This window comes from Gymnogyps californianus, unplaced genomic scaffold, assembly GCF_018139145.2.
Source record: "Gymnogyps californianus isolate 813 unplaced genomic scaffold, ASM1813914v2 HiC_scaffold_231, whole genome shotgun sequence".
Classification (NCBI taxonomy): Eukaryota; Metazoa; Chordata; class Aves; order Accipitriformes; family Cathartidae; genus Gymnogyps; species Gymnogyps californianus.
In genome coordinates, this window is record NW_026114112.1 from 195 (window position 1) to 19,213 (window position 19,019).

The 19,019-nt window shown below is 53.3% G+C and overlaps 1 protein-coding gene and 1 pseudogene across 1 annotated transcript; both read left to right on the forward strand.

Annotated features, from left to right (window-relative positions):
• Positions 1-702: 702 nt before the first annotated feature.
• LOC127028167 (butyrophilin subfamily 1 member A1-like) lies at positions 703-9,589 on the forward strand (annotated as a pseudogene).
• A 3,475-nt stretch (positions 9,590-13,064) lies between these two features.
• Positions 13,065-16,638, forward strand: LOC127028164 (platelet glycoprotein Ib alpha chain-like). The gene is made up of 2 exons (XM_050913935.1): positions 13,065-13,218; positions 13,803-16,638. Exons 1-2 carry the CDS (start codon positions 13,201-13,203, stop codon positions 15,969-15,971), a joined length of 2,187 nt encoding a protein of 728 aa, XP_050769892.1. The 5' UTR covers positions 13,065-13,200; the 3' UTR covers positions 15,972-16,638.
• Positions 16,639-19,019: the final 2,381 nt, after the last annotated feature.

The following is a 19,019-nucleotide window of genomic DNA, read 5'->3' on the forward strand; positions in this document are numbered from 1 at the left end:
TCACAAAAGCCAGGCTGGCCCTCCCTGAAGTGATGCCCGCAGATTTGTGATAGCCCATCGATTAGCGTGAGTGATGAGGTTGGTTTATATACTTATCTCCGCTGTCACTTGTTGGCCAGGTCTGTGTCTCTGTGTGCTTCCTTTATCGCCTCCCTCTTCTCCTTGTCATCCTTTGGCAGGGTCTCTGATCAGGTGCCTTTACCTGCGCAGATGCTCTCACCTCCCACGTGTGCCCACGCTCCTTGCTGGGACGGAGGGTGCGGGACCCGGCTGGGCTGAGCACCCGCTGGGGCTGCCTTCGTGACACATCTCAGGGCAGCAGCTTTCCCGGAACAAACCGTCCTCGACGCCTCACCTCTTGACCGGGGCGGGAATTGCTTTTAAGCAATTTTAAGCTAGTGCTGGCTTGCTCCCACCCCGGCACCGCCTCTGGGTGCAAATCCTGGCTCCGTCACCTCCCTCCTTCCCACTGCCTGTGGGCTTTTCGCCGGGGACGTGCAAACTGCTGCCAGTATCCATCCCCTCCCAAGTCCGGGGAGAGCCGTGGGAGGAGGCTGCGATACGCAGCCGTGGAGGGTGTCTGCAGCAGGGGCGTGCCTGTGGATGTTGCCAGAAGAGCATTTCCAGACAAAAGCATTGCCAAAAAACCCTAAGTCACTCAGCAACTTTCATTTTTGAGCGGAGGCAGCGCAGAGGAAACTGATAGCAGGCTGGGACGCAGAGTGACGTTTTTATTTGTTTCTTGGACAGGGAAAAGCTTAGCTCGAATCGGGATGACCCCTCTGGACGCACCGGGTGACGGCTGAGTAGCTCCTGCCCCAGCCCAGAGCCCAGGAAGGAGCTTGGGGCCTCCAGGTACGTGTCGTCTCTCGGAAAGCTGCAGGTTGAAATCACTTTCTGCCATCTGCCAAAATGGGTCATGGATTTCACCTCTCGTGAACAAAGCCAGGACTACGTCAGAGAGTGATAAGAGGCTTTTAGGGGGGGTTCAGAGCAGGGCCAGGTCCCATCTTGGCCGGGTGTTGAATTAGTGTTTTGGTTCTTGTGCTTTCCCTGGTCTGAGACCCCTGCCCTCGCTGCGGTGGCAGGGGATGTGCTACCGAGTCCCGAGTTTGTCCCGCAGGAGAAGCGCGCAGCCCAGCTCCACGTGCATTTGGTCTGGGTTTCTCCTTCTCGTCCTGCACCTTTCCGTCTCTTTCTTACGGCTGGATAAGAAAAGCAAAGGCTCCATATTAAAACAACTGCCACTTTTTCATGGAATTAGAGGAGATGTTGCAGCTTGTCCTTTGTTTCCCCATGGGAAATTCCTACAACTTTTTATACCAGTCGGGTAGTTTGTATGTAAAGCACCAAGCAAATTCAGGCTGATGATGGAAAACCGATTTCAACCTTCAGCACCTGAGGCTCTTCCCTAGACATCATAAAAAGAGGCTGCAATCAGCAATAAACCCCTTTAAAAGTGAATTCTGCTTTTTTTTGTATTCCCTTGTTTCTTCTCCCTTTTGCCCTTTCCCTCTCCTTCCTCGTCTCCAGGTTGTGCTCCAGCGAAGAGGATGCTCTCCGGTTTCCACCTCCGCTGCTCTCTGCCGGCTTTTATCATTTATGGTTTAGTTCTCCAAGTTCACAAGCTGCAGTCAGGTAGGGATCCCCCTGGTTCTTGCTGATCCCTGTGGCATTGCTTCCAGCCTGAATATTTTCCCGGCTTCCAGTGCAGCAACTCCCCGTGAATGGCAGAGCCCAGAGCAGGATGAGACCCTTTGCCATAAACCTTGTCCGCTTCTGAGAGCGCCAGCATCCTTCTGGATCCTGGTTTATTACCTCCGGCCGTGTCAGCGCAGGCATTCGCACAACCTCGCTGAACTCAGGCGGAGATTAGATGATGCCGATGAGTTGATTATAGTTTGCTGCCATTTCCCTCCCTGCTTTCCCCGTTCCCAGCACAGTCCCAGCATGTCATTGCTTTACTGGGCTGTGTCCAGGGTGTGCTGGACCCTTTGCAGAACCAATTCAATAAAGGGAAAAAAGAACAACAAAAATGTTTTAGAAAATATTCTGGGCTCTTTTTTTTCTGTTAGATTGCTGACCTGAAGCAGCTTCTTCAAGGCCGCCCTGGCAAAAGGATGCAGCACAACAGTTGACTCAAAAGTTACCTTGCCAAAAAAAGTTGATTTGCTTTTGTTTTCCTTCAACCAGAAACCACTTTCTCTGTGAGTGGAGTGGCCAGCTTATTAATAAGCCTTTTTTTTTAATTTGCAAAGATGCCCAGAGCACCTGAGATGTTTTTATTTTCTCTTGTAATAGGTGCGAATAGCTGAGGAAATTTGAGTTTTATTTGTACCCAAGTTGTCTGCTTTCTCCGGCCAACCACCCAGAAACCTTCCAGCCGCTTCCTTCGTTCCTTATCCTGCTTTCTCCCCACCCTGAGCAGCATGGGCAGCACTTGTCCCCTTGAGAACAAACCGTCTTTTAGGGATTTGAAGAACTTTCCCGCTAGCGCAGGACAGGGAAGCAGAGGAACGGGTGGTGGCCCGGCCCCAGCCTGCTCAGCGTGCTGCATGGCAGGGGTCCCTCTCCCAGCCCTCCCCTCAATGCCTCGTCTCCCCTGGCAGGGTTACGCTGCCAACGCGATGGCACGGCACGGCAGCACGCGAACCGTGCGGAGCAGCATCCGCTGGTTTTCCGAGCTCAGTCGCCACAGCAAACTCATGGTTATTTCTTCTTCCTCCGGGGGTTTCTCCCAGCTCCGCTCACTGTGATGGGACCCCCCGGCCCCATCACCGTGGCCATGGGCAAGGACGTGGTGTTGCCCTGCCGCTTCTCCCAGAGCGGAGCACACAGGACATGGAGGTGATCTGGTTTCGGGAACAATTCTCGCCCTTTGTGCATCGCTACAAGGACGGCCAGGACCAGTACGGGGAGCAGATGCATCAATACCAGGGCGCACCGAGCTGTGGAAGGACGGCCTCGCCAAGGGCAGTGTGGACTTGAAAATTTTGCATGTCCAACTGTCTGATGGAGGGAATTACACCTGCTTTGTTCGCCATGACTCAAGTTATGATGAGGCTGTGGTGGAGCTGAAGGTGACAGGTCTGTAGTCCGTCTCCCTGGCACCTCTAATTTACTTGCTCGTAGCCAGCGCTCTTCTTCCCTGTCCTTCTTCCCAGAAGCAATTTCCGGTGGATGCTTTGGAAATAGGGTTTTATTAAGTAAGTCCCATGGTTGAAAATACCAAGAATGTCTCAGAGAGGTAAAACTGCCTACTGGGCGGCCGTAAGGAGCTTGTGAGACATGCTACCTACTTCCGAAGTGTTCTTGATATTGTTTTCTTCATATAAGTGGGTGTAAGAAAAAAATTTGGCATTGGGTAATAAAGTAAGAATGTCTTGGTTCGTGCTTTTATATTTTAATATCCAGGCCTGCAGATTATTTTGCTGCAGTAGTAGCCTCTAGAGCAGATCTTTGAGTTATGTGAAAAAGACTGCAAGAAACGTCCTGACTCCAGGTGACACTTGTCTTTTAAAAAAACCTAGGATTTGTCTATGTTGAAGTTTAGCCCTTCTTGTCAGGGAGAGGAACAGCCAGGCCACCTTATTCCCCCGATATCCGGCATCTCGCAGCATCACCTGGGGGTCTCTCTTTTCCCGCAGCCACCGGCTCTGCCCCGCTCATCACGCTGGAGCACTACCAGGACGGGGGATCCGGGTGGCCTGTCACTCGGCCGGCTGGTACCCGCAGCCCCAGGTGCTGTGGCAAGATCCCCACGGGCGGCATTTCCCATCCCTCTCCAAAAAAGTGACCCAGGACGCGAGCGGACTCTTTGCAGTGGAAAGCAGCATAATCCTCACCAGGGGCGTGAACGAGAAACTCTCCTGCTCGGTCCAACATGCCCTGCGCAGCCAAGAACGGACGTCAGCTTTTTACGTATCAGGTGAGCAGAGGACGAGGGCATCGCCCTGTTAACCTTTCCGATGGAGCTGTGCTCAGAAAGCGCCGCCGGCAGAAAATCTCAGGTGCACCTTGCAGGCTGTGTGTTCGGTGCATCAAGTGTATTTTGCACGCTGCGTGTGCAAACAGCTGCGGCTTTCGGCAGCGTTTGTGCAGGTGTGCTGCCAAAATTCACCAGTTCCGTCTTGAAGTGTGGGGTTAGGGGGGGAAAAAGACAACCGTCATTGTAGCAGAGTTTCTATAGACACCTGGATTAAACACAAACATTCACAACACTGGAACCAAACAAAAAAGGAGAAACCAACCCGTGCCCTTAGTCTCACCTGCTGTGAAATCCTGTTCTCCTGGTTTGGTATGAGAAATAAATCATTGTGTCTCATTTTAGCATCTGCATGTATTGAATATATTTTTATTTTTTCCTTGTCACACAGAAAAGCTCCTTTTTTACTGCAAGGTTGATTTGGGGCGGGGAATATATCAGAACAGAGGTGCAGTGGTGAACTGGACTGAACATACACCAAACCGCACCACAGTGTCACATCCTTTTCAGCTGCATCCTGTTCCTTTTTTACTTTGGGAATGAACAATTTTGGGAGACTTTATTTCCCGGGGCGGCCCGTACCTTTCTCCTGGTGATACTGCTCTGCACTGGGGTGTTGCTGTATTTGTTACCCTGTTTCTGATCCTATGTTGCCTAATGAAATACAATTTTTTTTTCCAAAGGAGAAGAAAGCATGCTTTAACTAGAAATAATTTGGTTAGAAATCCATTTTCGCTTTAAAAATCCCCCACAATGTATGCAGACAAAATGTCATCAGCCTCGGACAAGTGCTGAATTGCCAAAATGGATTTTTTTTTTTTAAATACTGTTTTTTGTTGGTTTGTGGAGTCCCGTCAGGAGCTGATTTTCACTCTCGATGGGATTCAGGCCTGCTTGGGAGGAGCTTGTATGAAATAAATAGAAATAATCCGCTTCCTGTTGCTTGCTTAGGTTACTTGCAGAGTAACCCAGCCCCTTTGGGGATTTTATTTTTCAGATCCCTTTTTCCAAAACGCCCATCCTTGGATGATCGCCCTGGGCGTGGTCCTGGCTGCTGTGGTCGCTCTCCTCATTATCGCTGCCTATCTATTGAAAATTAAAGGTATCATCCTGGCGCGGTGTTTGGGGAAGGGGGCTGGGCGGCTGTCCTATTCGGCTGCCTCTGCTTTTGATGGACGAGTGAGTTTGAGAAATGCCCCGATGGTGCCGGAGTCTTGTCTCGGTGTCTCGGACACACGTACGGTGCCAGGGAACTTAAAGACCCAGGGATTTAATTTCTGGCAAGCAAAGAAAAGGTGTTTCTCCAACACAAAGGCTAGCAAAGAAGGAAGTGGGCCTTAAAGCAGCGCGAGCCAGCCGTTCCTCTGCCCCGGCTGAGGGTGCATTCTGCCCGCAGAAATGGAGCAATAATTTGCCTCGCCCTGCAAAAAAACCCTGGCACTTTTGGGGGCCTGGCAGGGCTTCCTTTCCTTCTGAAAGACCCCTCTGGGGGTAACTAATACGGAGGAATGAAGGAAACTGAAATCCTGTATTTCTGACCAAAAGGAGACGGAGCCGGTGGGTCGTGCAGGCACCGCAGCACTTCCAGACCCCACGGCCTTTCTGCCTTGCAAGTGGCTGTGACTCCTGCTGTGGTTTAATCAGTGCTCTTTGGAAGGGATGTTTTTAAAAATTACTTACATTTCTTTCTTTCCTTCGCAGGAACGCATGAGAAAAAAATAGGTAAGCTTTACTTTCCATTTTCCAGAAATTGGAGAATTCCCTCAAACGGAAGAATTTCTGGGGGATGTGGGGGAGGGAAATGGTTTGGCGAGCGGCTATAGAAAATTGTGAAATTAATTTATGAAATTATGAGATGATGTTGTAATTTTAAGGAAAAGCATTGCAGAACCAAAGAAAGCGTGAACAGATGTTGTAGCAACAGTGAACTTTTTGCTTTTCAAAGGGCTCTCAAGGTTCTTTCCAAAGCTGGAGGAAGCTTCGGGGTAGCACATTTCATTTTGCAGGGGCCTCAGCTTTGTCTCAGCACTAAAAAAACACAGGGGCAGGATGGTTAGGTAGCACCGAAGGTGAAATTTAACCCCATGCTCCTCCCTTGTTGATGCAAACCTGCCCCTTCACCGCTGCCCTGGAGCTGGAGCCCTTGCTCGGATCTCCAGCAACGCAGCGCTGGCCTCTGCCCAAGGTGGGTTCAGGGAGGGTGGGCAAGATCGCCAAATGTCTTGAGAAGAAAGGTCTTGAGTTGCTCCTGGGTTGAAGCTTTTCCATCGTGAGCAATTTCCGCCTCCTCCGCACCCCACCAAGTGTATCGGGGCAAAAGGAATCGGCTTTGGTGGTGACGCTCTGTTCTGGTTTTCTTTTCAGCGACGCACGAGGCAGCACTGCGTAAGTCTCGCTCCCCATCTTCCTGGTGAAATCCTCTGTGAAAACTTTCAGACTTTTTTATTCATCCTCTCATTCTGTCCAAATGTTCTTTTTAGGCAGATACTTTACTTCCCCCTCCCCTGAGCCCCTAATAGTGTGAAAATTCACTCTGTAAAGTCGTTAGGATTTTTTCCCTGAGTGGCTGTCACTTTCATTTTAATTTAAGTAGTGAAATAGTGCTGAAAAGTTATTGGGTTTTAGGGGAAGATTATGGAAACCTAAGCTGTTGAGAATTTTCTTATAAAAAAGTAGCTTGGTTACCAAGAGATTAAAACCAACAAAAACACTTGAAAAGGGCACATGTTTTATTTGTTTGTTTGCTTGCTTGCTTGTAGCTCATAGAATTGCCAAGGAATAGTCCTTTGGCTATTAAAAATGAGCTCTTGCTAAATTGGTGCCAGTGCAGGGGGAAATAAATGATGGGGAAAATAAATACAGGTCAGCTCACTCGGGAATCATGAGCATCCTTGCAATCAGAGTGCAAATCAGCGCATCTGCCCCCTTCATCACAGCCTCTCCTCACCTCTGTGGTCCTTTAGCTGGGGTCCCAGGGAAGGGACTGTGTCAAATAGTAACTCGTGTGTGTTTCTGTTTGTTGTTCAGGGGACCGTGATGCAGAAATTGGTGAGTCTCCTTCTCTTCCTTACAAAGGATTTTTTACAGAGTCTGTATAGGGTGGCGGTCTTTTTTTCATTTACACTTTTAAAGTGTGAAGTGAACGAAAGAGTGGTTGGGGGATAAGGGGGAAAGGAGAGAGTGAATTTGAGAATCAAAAAATTAAAGATCATTGAAGATGGTGTCTGGGGTTGGGGATGGATGACTGCAGCGGTGGCGCAGGCAGGGTGAGAGTGCCCTGCGACAGGTCGCCTTGTAGGCGAGGGACCTCCCAGAGCCCTTTTCCTGCCCCAGACTGGGGCAGGACAACCTGCACCATCACCTGCAGAGCAGAGCTCCAGGCTGGGGGTGGGAGCGGGCTTTGCATTGCCGAGTCTTAGCAGAAACCCGCGGTTACGGGAGAGGTTATACCCAAATCAATATCCCACAACCCATTGGTGCTGATTTATCTTCTTTTTCAGAGAAGCAAGCTGAAGAACTGGGTGAGTATCGTTCTCCTTCCTACATGGGAGACTTTTCAGTTGGGCCATTTTCTCATCTGGGTTTTGCACATATGCCCGCGTTTTGATTTTCCTTTTGGGAACAGAAGAGGTAGCAAATACTGAGCGCATTTCAGAAATGTTATTTTCCTTTGCTCTTTATGAGTTTTCAAGCTACTGTCTGTAATCCTTCTATACGAAGAAGAAAATTCTTTCAGTTTTCGAAGAAAGTACAAACAGACTATAAATATATGTCTGAATCGGGACAGGCAGCGTGATTATATTTGTAGAAAATGGATGGAGCCCTTTCATGTAGCTGGACATTGACGTTTTGAAGCTACATGCTGTGAGATGACTTTCACAAATATAATGAGCTAATCCGGTACACGTGTGTTCAGATTACCTCTCATCTGTGGTTTTTTTATGTTTTTTAAAGCATGGAGAAGATATGCAGCGCCTATAAAAGAAGGTAATTAAAGTTTAGTCTTTCAGGCTGCTGAATCATCTTCCCTGCTTTAATCTCCCTTCCTGGTAGTTCCCCTCCCGCAGTGATGCTGGTGGGACCAGGGATGCTTCTGCCAACCCTCACTTTACAGGAGGAAGCGTAGTACTCAGACCCGTTGTTCATTTGGTGCATGCCCCAGTTTCAGACAAATCTGGAGAGTCCTGGTCCTCAGTGAGCAGTGCTGGTCACATTTTAGAGACATGGGGACTTCTTCAGCCTGGGGGTCTGCTGACGATCCTCCTCCCTCTCTGCTCGATGTCATCTCTCTGCTTCATTTTGGGTTCCTTGCACTAATATTGTTACTTTGTGCAGCTTCCCATGCCACAGTCTGCCAGCTACCACTTGCACCCTTTTTCTTCTTCCTTATGCAGCCCCAGCAAAGATCTCTCCTGGGGTGAGCTCTGCCCTGATGTGTTGACTCCATCTCTCCTGCAGTGAAGGTGGTTCTGGATTCAGACACAGCCCACAGTGACCTTGTCCTGTCTGGCGACTGCAAAAGTGTGAGACGAGAAGACATGCGGCAGAACGTCCTCGACATCCCTGAGAGATTTAACCTGTGGCGCTGCGTGCTGGGCTGTGATGGCTTCACCTCAGGGAGATACTACTGGGAGGTGGAGGTGGTGGATGCTGGAGGATGGACTGTGGGCGTCTCTAGAGAAGATGTGAAAAGGAAGGACGATATTGAGTTTAAACCGGAGGCGGGCATCTGGGCAGTGGGGCAGTGGGCAGGGCAATTCCAAGCTTTCACGTCCCCTAATCGCACTGTCCTTCCTGAAATCCAGACTTCCAAGCGGATCCGGGTCTCTCTGGATTATGGAGAGGGACGGGTGGCATTTTTCAGTGTTGACGAGGAGATTCCCATCTTCACGTTTCCACTGGTGTCATTCGAGGGGGTAAAAGTCTACCCTTGGTTCTGGCTGGGTCCTGGGACGTGGCTCAAAACGTGGCCCTGATGAAGAGGAGGGAGTAAGAGAAGGCTTTTTTAGGGGACCTCGGGAGTTCAGACTCACAGAAGGATTTAGGTTGGAAGGAACTTGTGGAGGTTTCTGTTGCAACCACCTGCTCACAGCAGGGCTAACCTCAAAGCTGCCTTAGGTGTCTTTGGACCTTGTGCAGCTGAATTGTGTAGGATCTGCAAGGGTGGAGATCTCGTTACCTCTCTGTACCTCTGTCCTGGTTCTGCACCTCTCTCAAGGGGAAGAATTAACCCTTTATGTTTGGTCAGAGTTTCCCCAACTTTAACTCGTGACTGTTGCCTTTCATCCTTGCTCTCCACCTGTTGAACAACACTTCCACTGAAAAGACACTCCCACAACAGGGATCGCTTTTTAAATGTACAGAATGAAGTTACTTCAGCGGGATTTGTCTGTATGTGTGTGTCCTGGTTTCAGCTGAGATGATAGAGTTAATTTTCTTCTTAGTAGCTGGTACAGTGCTGTGTTTTGGATTTAGGGTGAGAACACTGTTGGTAACACACTGACGGTTTAGTTGTTGCTAAGTAGCGCTTATCCCAAGTTAAGGATTTTCAGTTTCCCATGCTCTGCCAGCAAGCAGGTGTGCAAGAAGCTGGGAGGGAGCATAGCCGGGCAGCTGACCCCAACTAGCCAAAGGGCTATTCCATACCATAGAACGTCATGCCCAGTATATAAACAGGGGAGTTGGCCGGGAGGGGCAGATCGCTGCTCAGGCATCGGTCAGCGGGTGGTGAGCAATTGCATTGTGCATCCTTGCCTTTTCTTGGGTGTTATTTCCTGTTTTTTATTATATTCCGTTCCATTACAACTCTTATTATTATTTTATTATTATTATTATTAGTTCGTAGTGTATTTTGTTTTACTTTAGTTATTAAACTGTTCTTATCTCAACAGTTTTACTTTTTTTTTCCCTCTTCCTCCCCACCCCACTGGGAGGGGGGAGGGGGAAGCGGCTGCGTGGTGCTGAGTTGCTGGCTGGGGTTAAACCATGACAGTGTGTCAGCAGCAAACGTCTGTGTCTGAGGCGTTGTCTCCACCTCCTTTCAGCCTGTGGGGAGCTGCAGGCCCTTTTCAGAAAACGGCTCGCTGCATCCCGCAGGAGACAACGAAGGCATGTCAGTGGGATCGGTCCGTGGCTCTGCTTGTCCCCACGCCTGCCTGCAGCACAAGCCCGGGTGACGAGCTCACATCTACACTGCGAGATGGATCCCACCTTTGGTCGCTCATTCTGGGGAAGGAAAAGCTGCTTTTGCTTACAGTGCCGAGGAGCCTGGAGCAGGCTCAGGATGTCCCATGTGGGCTGAAATGAAGCTGGAGAACCCAAAAATTCATATGAAGACGGGCATCTCCTCTTGAGGCATGTTTTCGGGCAACTCCAGATTATTTTGCTGTAGTGGAAACTGCCACCTGCAAGGGGAGGATAGAAGTATGTGCTTCCTCTGAGGCCAGACATGCTTTTGCACCAGATTCTCCATTCAACTGATGTCCCGCAAGCATGGACCTTCCCAAGGGAAGGCTTCACCATTACTACTGAATTCACGGGCTTCTCAGAAATGAAAGAGGATGCACTTGTGTGTGTGCCAGGGTAGGTCTGTTCAAGCTCAGCCCAGGGCAGCTCCATCCTCCCACCATGGAGGAGCCCGAAGGAAAGAGCTCAGAGATGCTATTAGGGCTTTCACCTTTCTTTCTGCCCAGCCCCTAGGAGTAATGCTCCCAGAGGCTGGTGGTCATGTCTCAGCTTTGTTCCTTGCCATGCACAAGCCCACACGATGCAGCAGATGCCAAACCAGCTGTGGGGCCTGCAGTAGCTGAGGGGCTTGTCGAAGGACCCAGTGACAGAGCGTTCCAAAGCCCCCTGTGAACAGTGTCACAAGCCTACAGGGCCAGGCAGCATGAGGGTGGCCCCTGCTGCCAGGGCTCTGAAGAGTGGTTAGACATTCATGTCCCTAAAGAAGGCTGGTGGGAAGGTGAAGATACAGACCCAGCTTTCTGCACCGGAGAAGGAGCACCGTGCTCCTCGAGCCAGTTGCACGTTTCTATGATCCTCGGGCACCATCACCTCATGATCTCCTTCCTATTTCCCAGGGTCACATACGGTGTTGGTGAGGTGCTAAAGGAAGTGGGAAACAGCCTGGATCACCTTGTTCCCTCCAAACACCCACTCGAAACAGTCTGCAGGTGAAATCAAGGTTGGGGCAACAACCTCATGGGAGATCGACCCCCGGGGTGTGGGAACAGGCTCTGGAGCAGGGGAGGAAGCTGATGGACTGGACAAAAAGGTGAACCTAGGACAGGAATGAGAGAGTGGACTGCAAATGTGGGGCAAAAGCATCGTCGCTAGTAGGATGGCTGACGTAACCCTCATCTCCCTCTTGCCTTCACCTGAGGGAAGCAGGTTCAGCAAGGAGACACCTTCCCCGCTCCTTTGCTCTCCCCACCTGGATGTCAGGACCCCAGGATCTCTCCTGGCCTCCTCCTCACTACTCGTAACCAGCCATGGGAAGAGTGTGCCTGCAGATGACTCCTGACCTGTGCACCCCTTTCCTCCGGTACAGCGTGCCCCTTCCCCTTCAGCAAGACTTGTCACAGTGGACTGCTTGGGTCTTCTGCTCCTTCTCCTTCAGGGAGAGAAGCAGGTGGGGTGAAGGACCTTTTGAAGATTAAAGGTGTCCTAGTCCGTTCATCTACCTGGAAAAGGGAGACAGAGAGGCAGAAGCAATGATAAGGGCTGTGGGTTGGGAACGTGGGGCCGTGGCATGGAAGACCAACTGGTGGTGGTGTGGGGGATGCTGTAGGCCCAGGGTGAGGGTAAGAGTAGTGCTGTGGAGGAGAGGAAACCACATGCAGGCTTAATCCCTGGGATCCTATGAGAAGGCCAGGGTTACATTTGCTCTCTCCCTTCCTACCGCCTGCTTTCTGTTGGAAATCGCTGATGCAGAGCCAAAAAACAGCCCCCCAAGTTCTGCCTCTGCTGCTGCCTCCAGCCCTCTTACTACAAGCTGAACCAAAATGCCCCTGCAGTGAGTGGGCTGGGGGTGAGAGAGAGGCCGGGAGAGGACACAGGAGGGACAGCTGACCCCAGTGGACCAGAGGGATATTCCATTCCATGTAGCATCATGATCAGCAATAAAACTTGGGGAGGGGAGGAAGTTTTTCCAAGGTACCATTGCTCGAGGACTGGCTGGGCATGGATCTGCTGGTGGGAGGTGGTGAGTGAACGCTTTTGCATCACTTTTTTTCCTCTCTCTCTTTCCTTCACTCATTAAACTGTCTTTATCTTGACCCACAAAGGTTTTTTTCTCGCTGTTGCTTTTCCAGTTCTCTCCGCCATCCTGCTATAGAGGCAGTGGGCGAGCGGCTGGTGGGTGCTTAGCTGCTGGCTGGGGTTGACCCACCACAATCCACAGAACGGAAGACCAGTAGAAAACCAATCAGTATCTCCCCTCCTCTGTAGCATCTCCCCTTGCAGCTTTTGGGTGAACCTCCAGCCCTGCAGTCCAAGATGCTCTGCAGCGACCTATGGGCCAAGGAAGTGGAGACAGCTCGGCTGCAGGAACAGACAGCAGGAGGAATTGTAAAACCGAGCTCCTTCCTCTGCCTCTAATCTCCTTGCCTGGTCTGTGCTGCGGCTTCTCCCACAAATGTTAAAGCTGCCTCAGCTCTCCAGAAGAGCCATCCCCATTTTTCCTGGCAAGCCAGAAAGAAAGGATCCCTCATCTACACCACAAACAACTAGCTGAGGTTATGTGCAGAAACTGTTTCTCGCCGGTATGCCAACTAGGCTGCGGTCCCCAGGGTGAGGTGCCTCAAGGACTGAAGCCTAGAGCGTGCTGAGAAGCTGCCTTGAAGCAGAGGAAGGGGCAGACGTTTGTGCAAGGGACCGTTTTCCCCGGGATGTAAAAGGGTGCGGCTTAGGGGGCAGGAGGCATGCAAGGGCTCCTCCTTGGAGCAACCCTCCCTCCTTTACTGCGTAGAAGCAAGAAATTATGGAGCTGGTCTCTGGCTGAGACTTCTCCAAGGAGACGGTGGTGTGGCAGCGCAGTTAAAGCGAGGGCTGTGCTGAAGGACAGGAGATGGGTTTGGGTGCTCAGGAAGCCGCAGCTCCCCTCCCACAGCTGTGTGTGCTGATAGAGGGCCTGGGCAGCCCCGCCGCTGGCGCTGCCACCAGAGCAGCACCCGGTCCTCGGGCAGGAGGGAGGCAAAGCAGCAGGAGAGCAAATGCTGGAGGCTCCACGGGTGAGTCCCAGGGAAGCAGTGTCCATCAGGGGCCGGGCACTCGAGGTAGCCATGTCTGTGCATGGGAAGCTCTTTTTACATGATTCATGCTCCTACCTTGTGAACCCAAATCTAGCAGAGGGCTCAGCTGGTAAGAGCATAGTCAGGGAGCCTCTTCCAGCACACAGCTTGTCTGGGCTGGTATGGGTGTGGGTGTGCAGGGACGTGAACACCGCGGAGCCACTGCCTTTGCAGTGGTGAGGGCAGCAATGCCACCCCAGCAGAGGAGGCACCGCCATGAGGAGGCGTGTGAATCGGGTTCTCCCTCCCATGGAGGAGGATGAGGTGAGCAAAAGGGCAGAGATGGTGTCTCCTTGCTGAGCCTGCTGCCCTCCACGGACGAGATGATGGGGTGGGTGCTGGCAATGGGTGTGGGACTCATGTCTCCCTTCCATCCTCCCAGGGAGGAGCTGTGGGGCTCAGAGGGCTCCCAGAGGGTCTGGTGGGGGATGCCAGCTCTGTTGTGAAGAGTGCTTGCGCGGGAAGAAAGGCGATGTGTAGGTGTGTGCCTGCCTGTGCCCATGCCTCTCAGCTCTCCCCTCCAGGCCATGCGGGTCCCTGCCCTGCTCCTGCTCATCCTCCCGGCCCCGCTGCCCCCAGCCGGCACTACCGACCCAGGCCAGCCCTGCCCGTCGGAGATGAACAAGGTCAAGGACCTCCTGGAGGTGAACTGCACGGGGCAGGCTCTCAGCGCGGTGCCCCCAGACCTGCCTGTGGACACAGGCATCCTGCTGCTCAACGCCAACCGCCTGGCATCCCTCTCCACCGCCACCTTCCTGCCCCTCCCCCAGCTGCAGGACCTCGACCTGTCCAACAACGGGCTGGCGGCTCTGCACACTGGGCCCCTGCTGCTGTCCCTGAAGGAGCTGATCCTCTCCCACAACGCGCTGGGGGCCCTGCCCGCCCTGCAGGGCCTGCCCGAGCTCACCCGCCTGGCCGTGGCCAACAACAGCCTGGCGACACTGGCCCCGGGGGCTTTCCGCACCGTGCCACGGCTGCAGGACCTGGACCTGCGAGGGAACCGGCTGCGGACACTGCCCCAGGAGGCCTTTGCGGGGCTGACGGCACTCAAGGACTTGGACCTCTCAGACAACCTCCTGGAGGAGCTCCCCAAGGAGCTGCTGCAGGATCTGCAAAAGCTGGAGACCCTCTGGCTCTCAGGGAACCGCCTGCGGACCCTGCCCACTGACTTCTTCCCCGAGGGGCACCTCTTCATGTATGTCTTCCTCACTGAGAACCCCTGGCACTGCGACTGCGACCTGCGCTACCTGCGGGCCTGGATCCGGCAGAACGATGACAGTGTCTATCAGCCCGAGCGGGGCCTGGAGAAGACAAAGGTGGAGGTCGCCCCTGAGAAGGTGGTGTGCCACAGCCCCGCTGAGCATCGGCAGAAGCCCATCATCCACTTCAAGCCCAACTGCGGCAACATGGGGGATGCGGATGAGGAGGAAGAGTACGAATACAACGATGGGGAAGAAACGATGGAGAAAGCTACCATGATCACCTTCTTCCCCCCACATCCATCCCTCCCGGAAGAGCACACCACCATGCCCCTTGCTGTTACCTGGCCTCCCCTCACTACCACAAGACCTCCCCTCAGCACCCCCTGTAGCTCCACCCTTGCCCCAAGCACTTCGCTTGCGATGCCTGCAAGCACCACAGGTCCCAGCACCACCACTCCTGCGCCAGCCAGTCCCACCATCACACCCACACAGACCCCCAGCACTGCCGCCATTCTCATTGCTGCTCCCGCCAGCACCCCGCAGAGACCCACCACCCTTGTCTCTACCACCTCACTGCCAACCAATATGAGCACCAGACCTCCCAGCACCAGCAGCCGTCCTCAAACCACCCTTGCCGCCGGCACTACCAACACCTATGCCGCTCTCATGGTGTCCACTGGCACGTTTTACACCACCTCCGCAGCAGTGACTTCTACTGCCACGCTAGAGGCCTCTTCCATTGTCAGATCTTCACCTCCTCCTCTGACGTCGACCACGCCGGCGGTCTCCACCACCATGCTTTCCACTCATGCCCTAACACAGCCAGCTTCCCTGAACACCACACGCTTCACCCAGCCTGCACCTTCCCTTCCACCTGCACCTCTCCCCCTCTGCCCATGCTCCACCTCAGGACTGGTCGTACCTGTGCTGCACTCACGGGCAGGTGGGGAGGGTCCGCAGCGGGGGCAGTGGGTGCTGAGGCACTGCTGCCTGTTGCACTGGGTGCTCTACCTGGCCTCCTTGGCTCTGCTGGTCCTGACCGTGCTGGCTCTAGCAGGCTGGCTGGTGTGGATGTGTCTGGTGGGACGGCCCTCCTGGCACGAGTCCCTGCAGACCCAAGAGGTGCAGTATCCGCTGCTGAGGTGGAGGGAGTCGACAGGAAGCCCTGCGATGCATCTCAGCAGCTTCAAAAGCCCCCGCCAGCGCCCCACGTTCTGTACCATCAAGGAAGTAGAGTTGTGCCCTGAGGTCACTTACTGCACGATTAAAGATGTGGGGATACAGCGCAGTCCTCCTGCAAGTTCCTCCTTCTGCACCACAAAGGAGCTGTGGGTCCACCATCGTCCCCTGAATGCTTCATTCAAGTCTTTCTCCAGGAAGCTGATGGTCACAAACCTCGGGTCCCTGAGGACCCCTTCTGCTTACAGCCTGGACAGGGGTGTCAAGGCCATCGGTGACGTCAGGGTGAAATATGCTGGCAACACCTTGTAAATGCTTCTGTACGTTCAGAGAAAGAGGCGGAGGGTTGTGGCTCTGCTTCACATACCCTTCTTTTACAAGGGAAAGATCTGCTTGCCCAGGGGGAAGCCATCCAGCTCCTTCCTCTAGTATTACTCTCACACACCCTGAGGTTTCTAGATCTGAAATAATTACTTGGGTACTTGGCAGGGGGAGAAGATGTCCTAAACTGGTCAGTGATAGTTTGGGGCTGCCACTGCCTGGTTTTGGGGTGAGTGTGGGAAAGCAGAGCTTCCTTTGTGCTCTATGTCCCAACTGCTTCTGTTCGAATGCTGCACATAAAGATGCGCTATGCTTTCAACTCAGTGCCAGGTTGTTTTAATCACAGAATAAATATTCTCTTTGCCTGAATTTCAAATGGGTGCTAGTTCCATTTCATTGGACATCCCATAGTCCTGGCAGGGTACAGTGAATGACAAAATTGTCTTCAGTACTTGGAACAGTGAAGATGATAGAGAGGAAAAGTCCGCTTATAGCCAGCTTCCTGACTTTTGCCCCAAATGTGTGATCCTTCCCTGGGGGGTTGAATCACGTGGGAAAAGCATCCCACTGCATGTCCCACTGTCACGTAATAAGTTCAGGAAATGGTAGGTGACGATGCCTCTGCATGACCCATCATGGGATGGCTGGAAATGGGGGAGGAGGGCGGGAGGCTTCAGAGGGCAATGGATGTGACTTGTAAGGGATCACACTAGGACAAAGTGGGGGGTGGTGGTCACACACTATGTCCCTCTGCTCCTTTGCTGAACCCGAGTGGATCAGTCCAATGCCCTGCTAGATCGAGACCTGTAATTTCTTGAATTCAAAGCACCGTGTGCCATTCCTCCTTCTCTCTAGCTGCAGAGCAGGACGCTTTTCCTTACGTGTTCCCTGACCTTAGGCTGGAAGTCGCTGGTGGTATGAGCAGCAGGGGCCAGTGTCCTGTCTCTCCCAACAGGATTGCTCCAGCCCTGGGGCCTGGTCCGTGTCTGCTCTTCTTCTCCATCTCCTGTCCCAGGGTTCTCATGCAACTCGGTGATATCCCAGCATCTCTCGCAGCAGCTTCTGTCTGCCCAGCTGTGGGCCCCTGTGGGCTGGTCCAGGCTCTGTTCTGAGCGTGAGGGTCTCATTTGATCACGGGGTGAATGTCTTCTGCCACAGCCAGGCTGTGCATCTCTGCTTCCCTCTCTCTGCCAGCCTCCCTGCCTGTCTCTTCCCTTCTGCCATGTACCCATGGGCACCTTCCCTTTTCCCTGTCGTGCAGGGATGACTCGGTCCCCGGTGCTCCTGGGGGCTTGCAGTGCAGAGAGGCCTCTTCAGCCCAGCTGCAGTTACGGTCCCTGCACAGCAGTAGCATCCTGCTTCAAATCAGCTTGTGCAGTGGAGCTCCCACGCAGGCGCTGCCTCCCTCCGCACACCCCTTCCCTTGGCGGTGAGTGTGGCAGCACTGCTCTGTGCCTTGTCCTGGGTACCCCCTCCTTCAGCCCCTCCCCGACAAACCCTGTGTCACCAGGACATTCCCAGTGAAGAAAAATTTGTGGGTTTAGTTTAACCTTTCCAGCCCTGGCTGCCTCCCAGGAGCTTGGTCTTGCAACTCATCTAGTTCTGGCAGGTAACGAAGGATGTGCACTCCCACACCACGTTCCCCTAGTAAGGACTTTGGAGCCAGTGTTTCAGTTAGGAAACCCACTGTTGATCCAAATATGCAACTGTGAAAGCCAGAAGTCCCTGGCTGGGGGCAGTTGGGGCCCGGCCCGGTGCTGCTGCGCAGCCATGGCTTCACTCTCAGCTTCGTTGTTTTTATCGTAGTTGCCGATAATTGGAGTTGTTGCATGTGCCCCTGCGAAACTCAATAGTGACTCTTTGAGTCTTCTCCTCCTTCCCAGAGGAGACGTTCAGCTCGTGGATGTGGGAAATCAGTGATTCTGACCCGCCACGTTCCGGTGTCATGGGGAAACGGGCTGTGCAATTATGTAAATAAAAGTGAGAGAAACTTTGGGCTGTTGCGTTGTTACTGGAGATGGGAGAGCCTGAAGAGCCCAGGCTGTCTCCCTGATAGCGAGCCCCGTGTGCTGGCTTCCCGAGGTGCTGTGGGCAGCTTTCCTGAGCTGCCCCCAGGAGAGCTGGCAGAAGGTTTTGCATTTGAGCCAAAGCTGGACAAAACCCAAGGCTTTTTGTCATTTGTGGGCAGGTTTCTCTTGTCTGTGCACAGAAACCTCCCTGGTGCGGGCCAAGCAAGGAGGTGATGTTTGGGCCAAGGGAGTCCTTTTGGCCTTCTCCAGAGGGTGGGCATGGGGCTGCACGAAGCGATCCCAGTGCTCCCTGTGACGCAGCCCCGCAGAGGCTCCTGCCGCTGCCCGCTGGCACGGCCCCAGTGAATTGCCTGACCGGAGTCTGCCCCGCTGCCGGCCGGTCCGGCCCAGCCCTTTGCTCCAGGGTGGTGGGAGACGCTGGACCTGTCTGCCAGGCCGTGCTCTCGTCCGAGCCCTGGCAAGGCCTCGGGGTGCTGTGTCCGAGGCTGCAGCGTGCGAGAGCCGTCGGCAGCTGCAGGGCAGGAGAGGCCGATCCACGCTCCTGGGGCACGCTGCGCAGCCGGCTCCGAGAGCATCTGGGGCCAGCAGCATGGCAGGGGCTGCAGGTTGGTGTGGGGCAGGACGCCTGCCCAGGGCTGGATCTGGCACCTTGGGGCAGAGACCCAGGCACCCATCGGTCCCTTTTCCATGGTGTGATGAGGAGCCCCAGCCCTGCCCTTAGCCCCTGGCCACGGGGTGGGCATTGGAGCCTGGTTAGAAAGGCTGTGCCGCTTTTGAAGAGGGGGGGTGGAAATCAGTAAGCTGCATATTACAAGTGCCACTCAAGACACTGCAAAACCAACGTTCGAACACGTTTCCAAGGCCCTGGACAATGCCTTAGCCTTGGGCAAGACCTTGGACGAGACCCATGTTTCCTGGATGAGCTGGCACATCGAGAGGGCTCTGGGCCTGTTTGTGTTAAAAGAAAAAAACGTTTTAAAAGAGAGAGCGCAGTGTTCCTGGGGAGAAG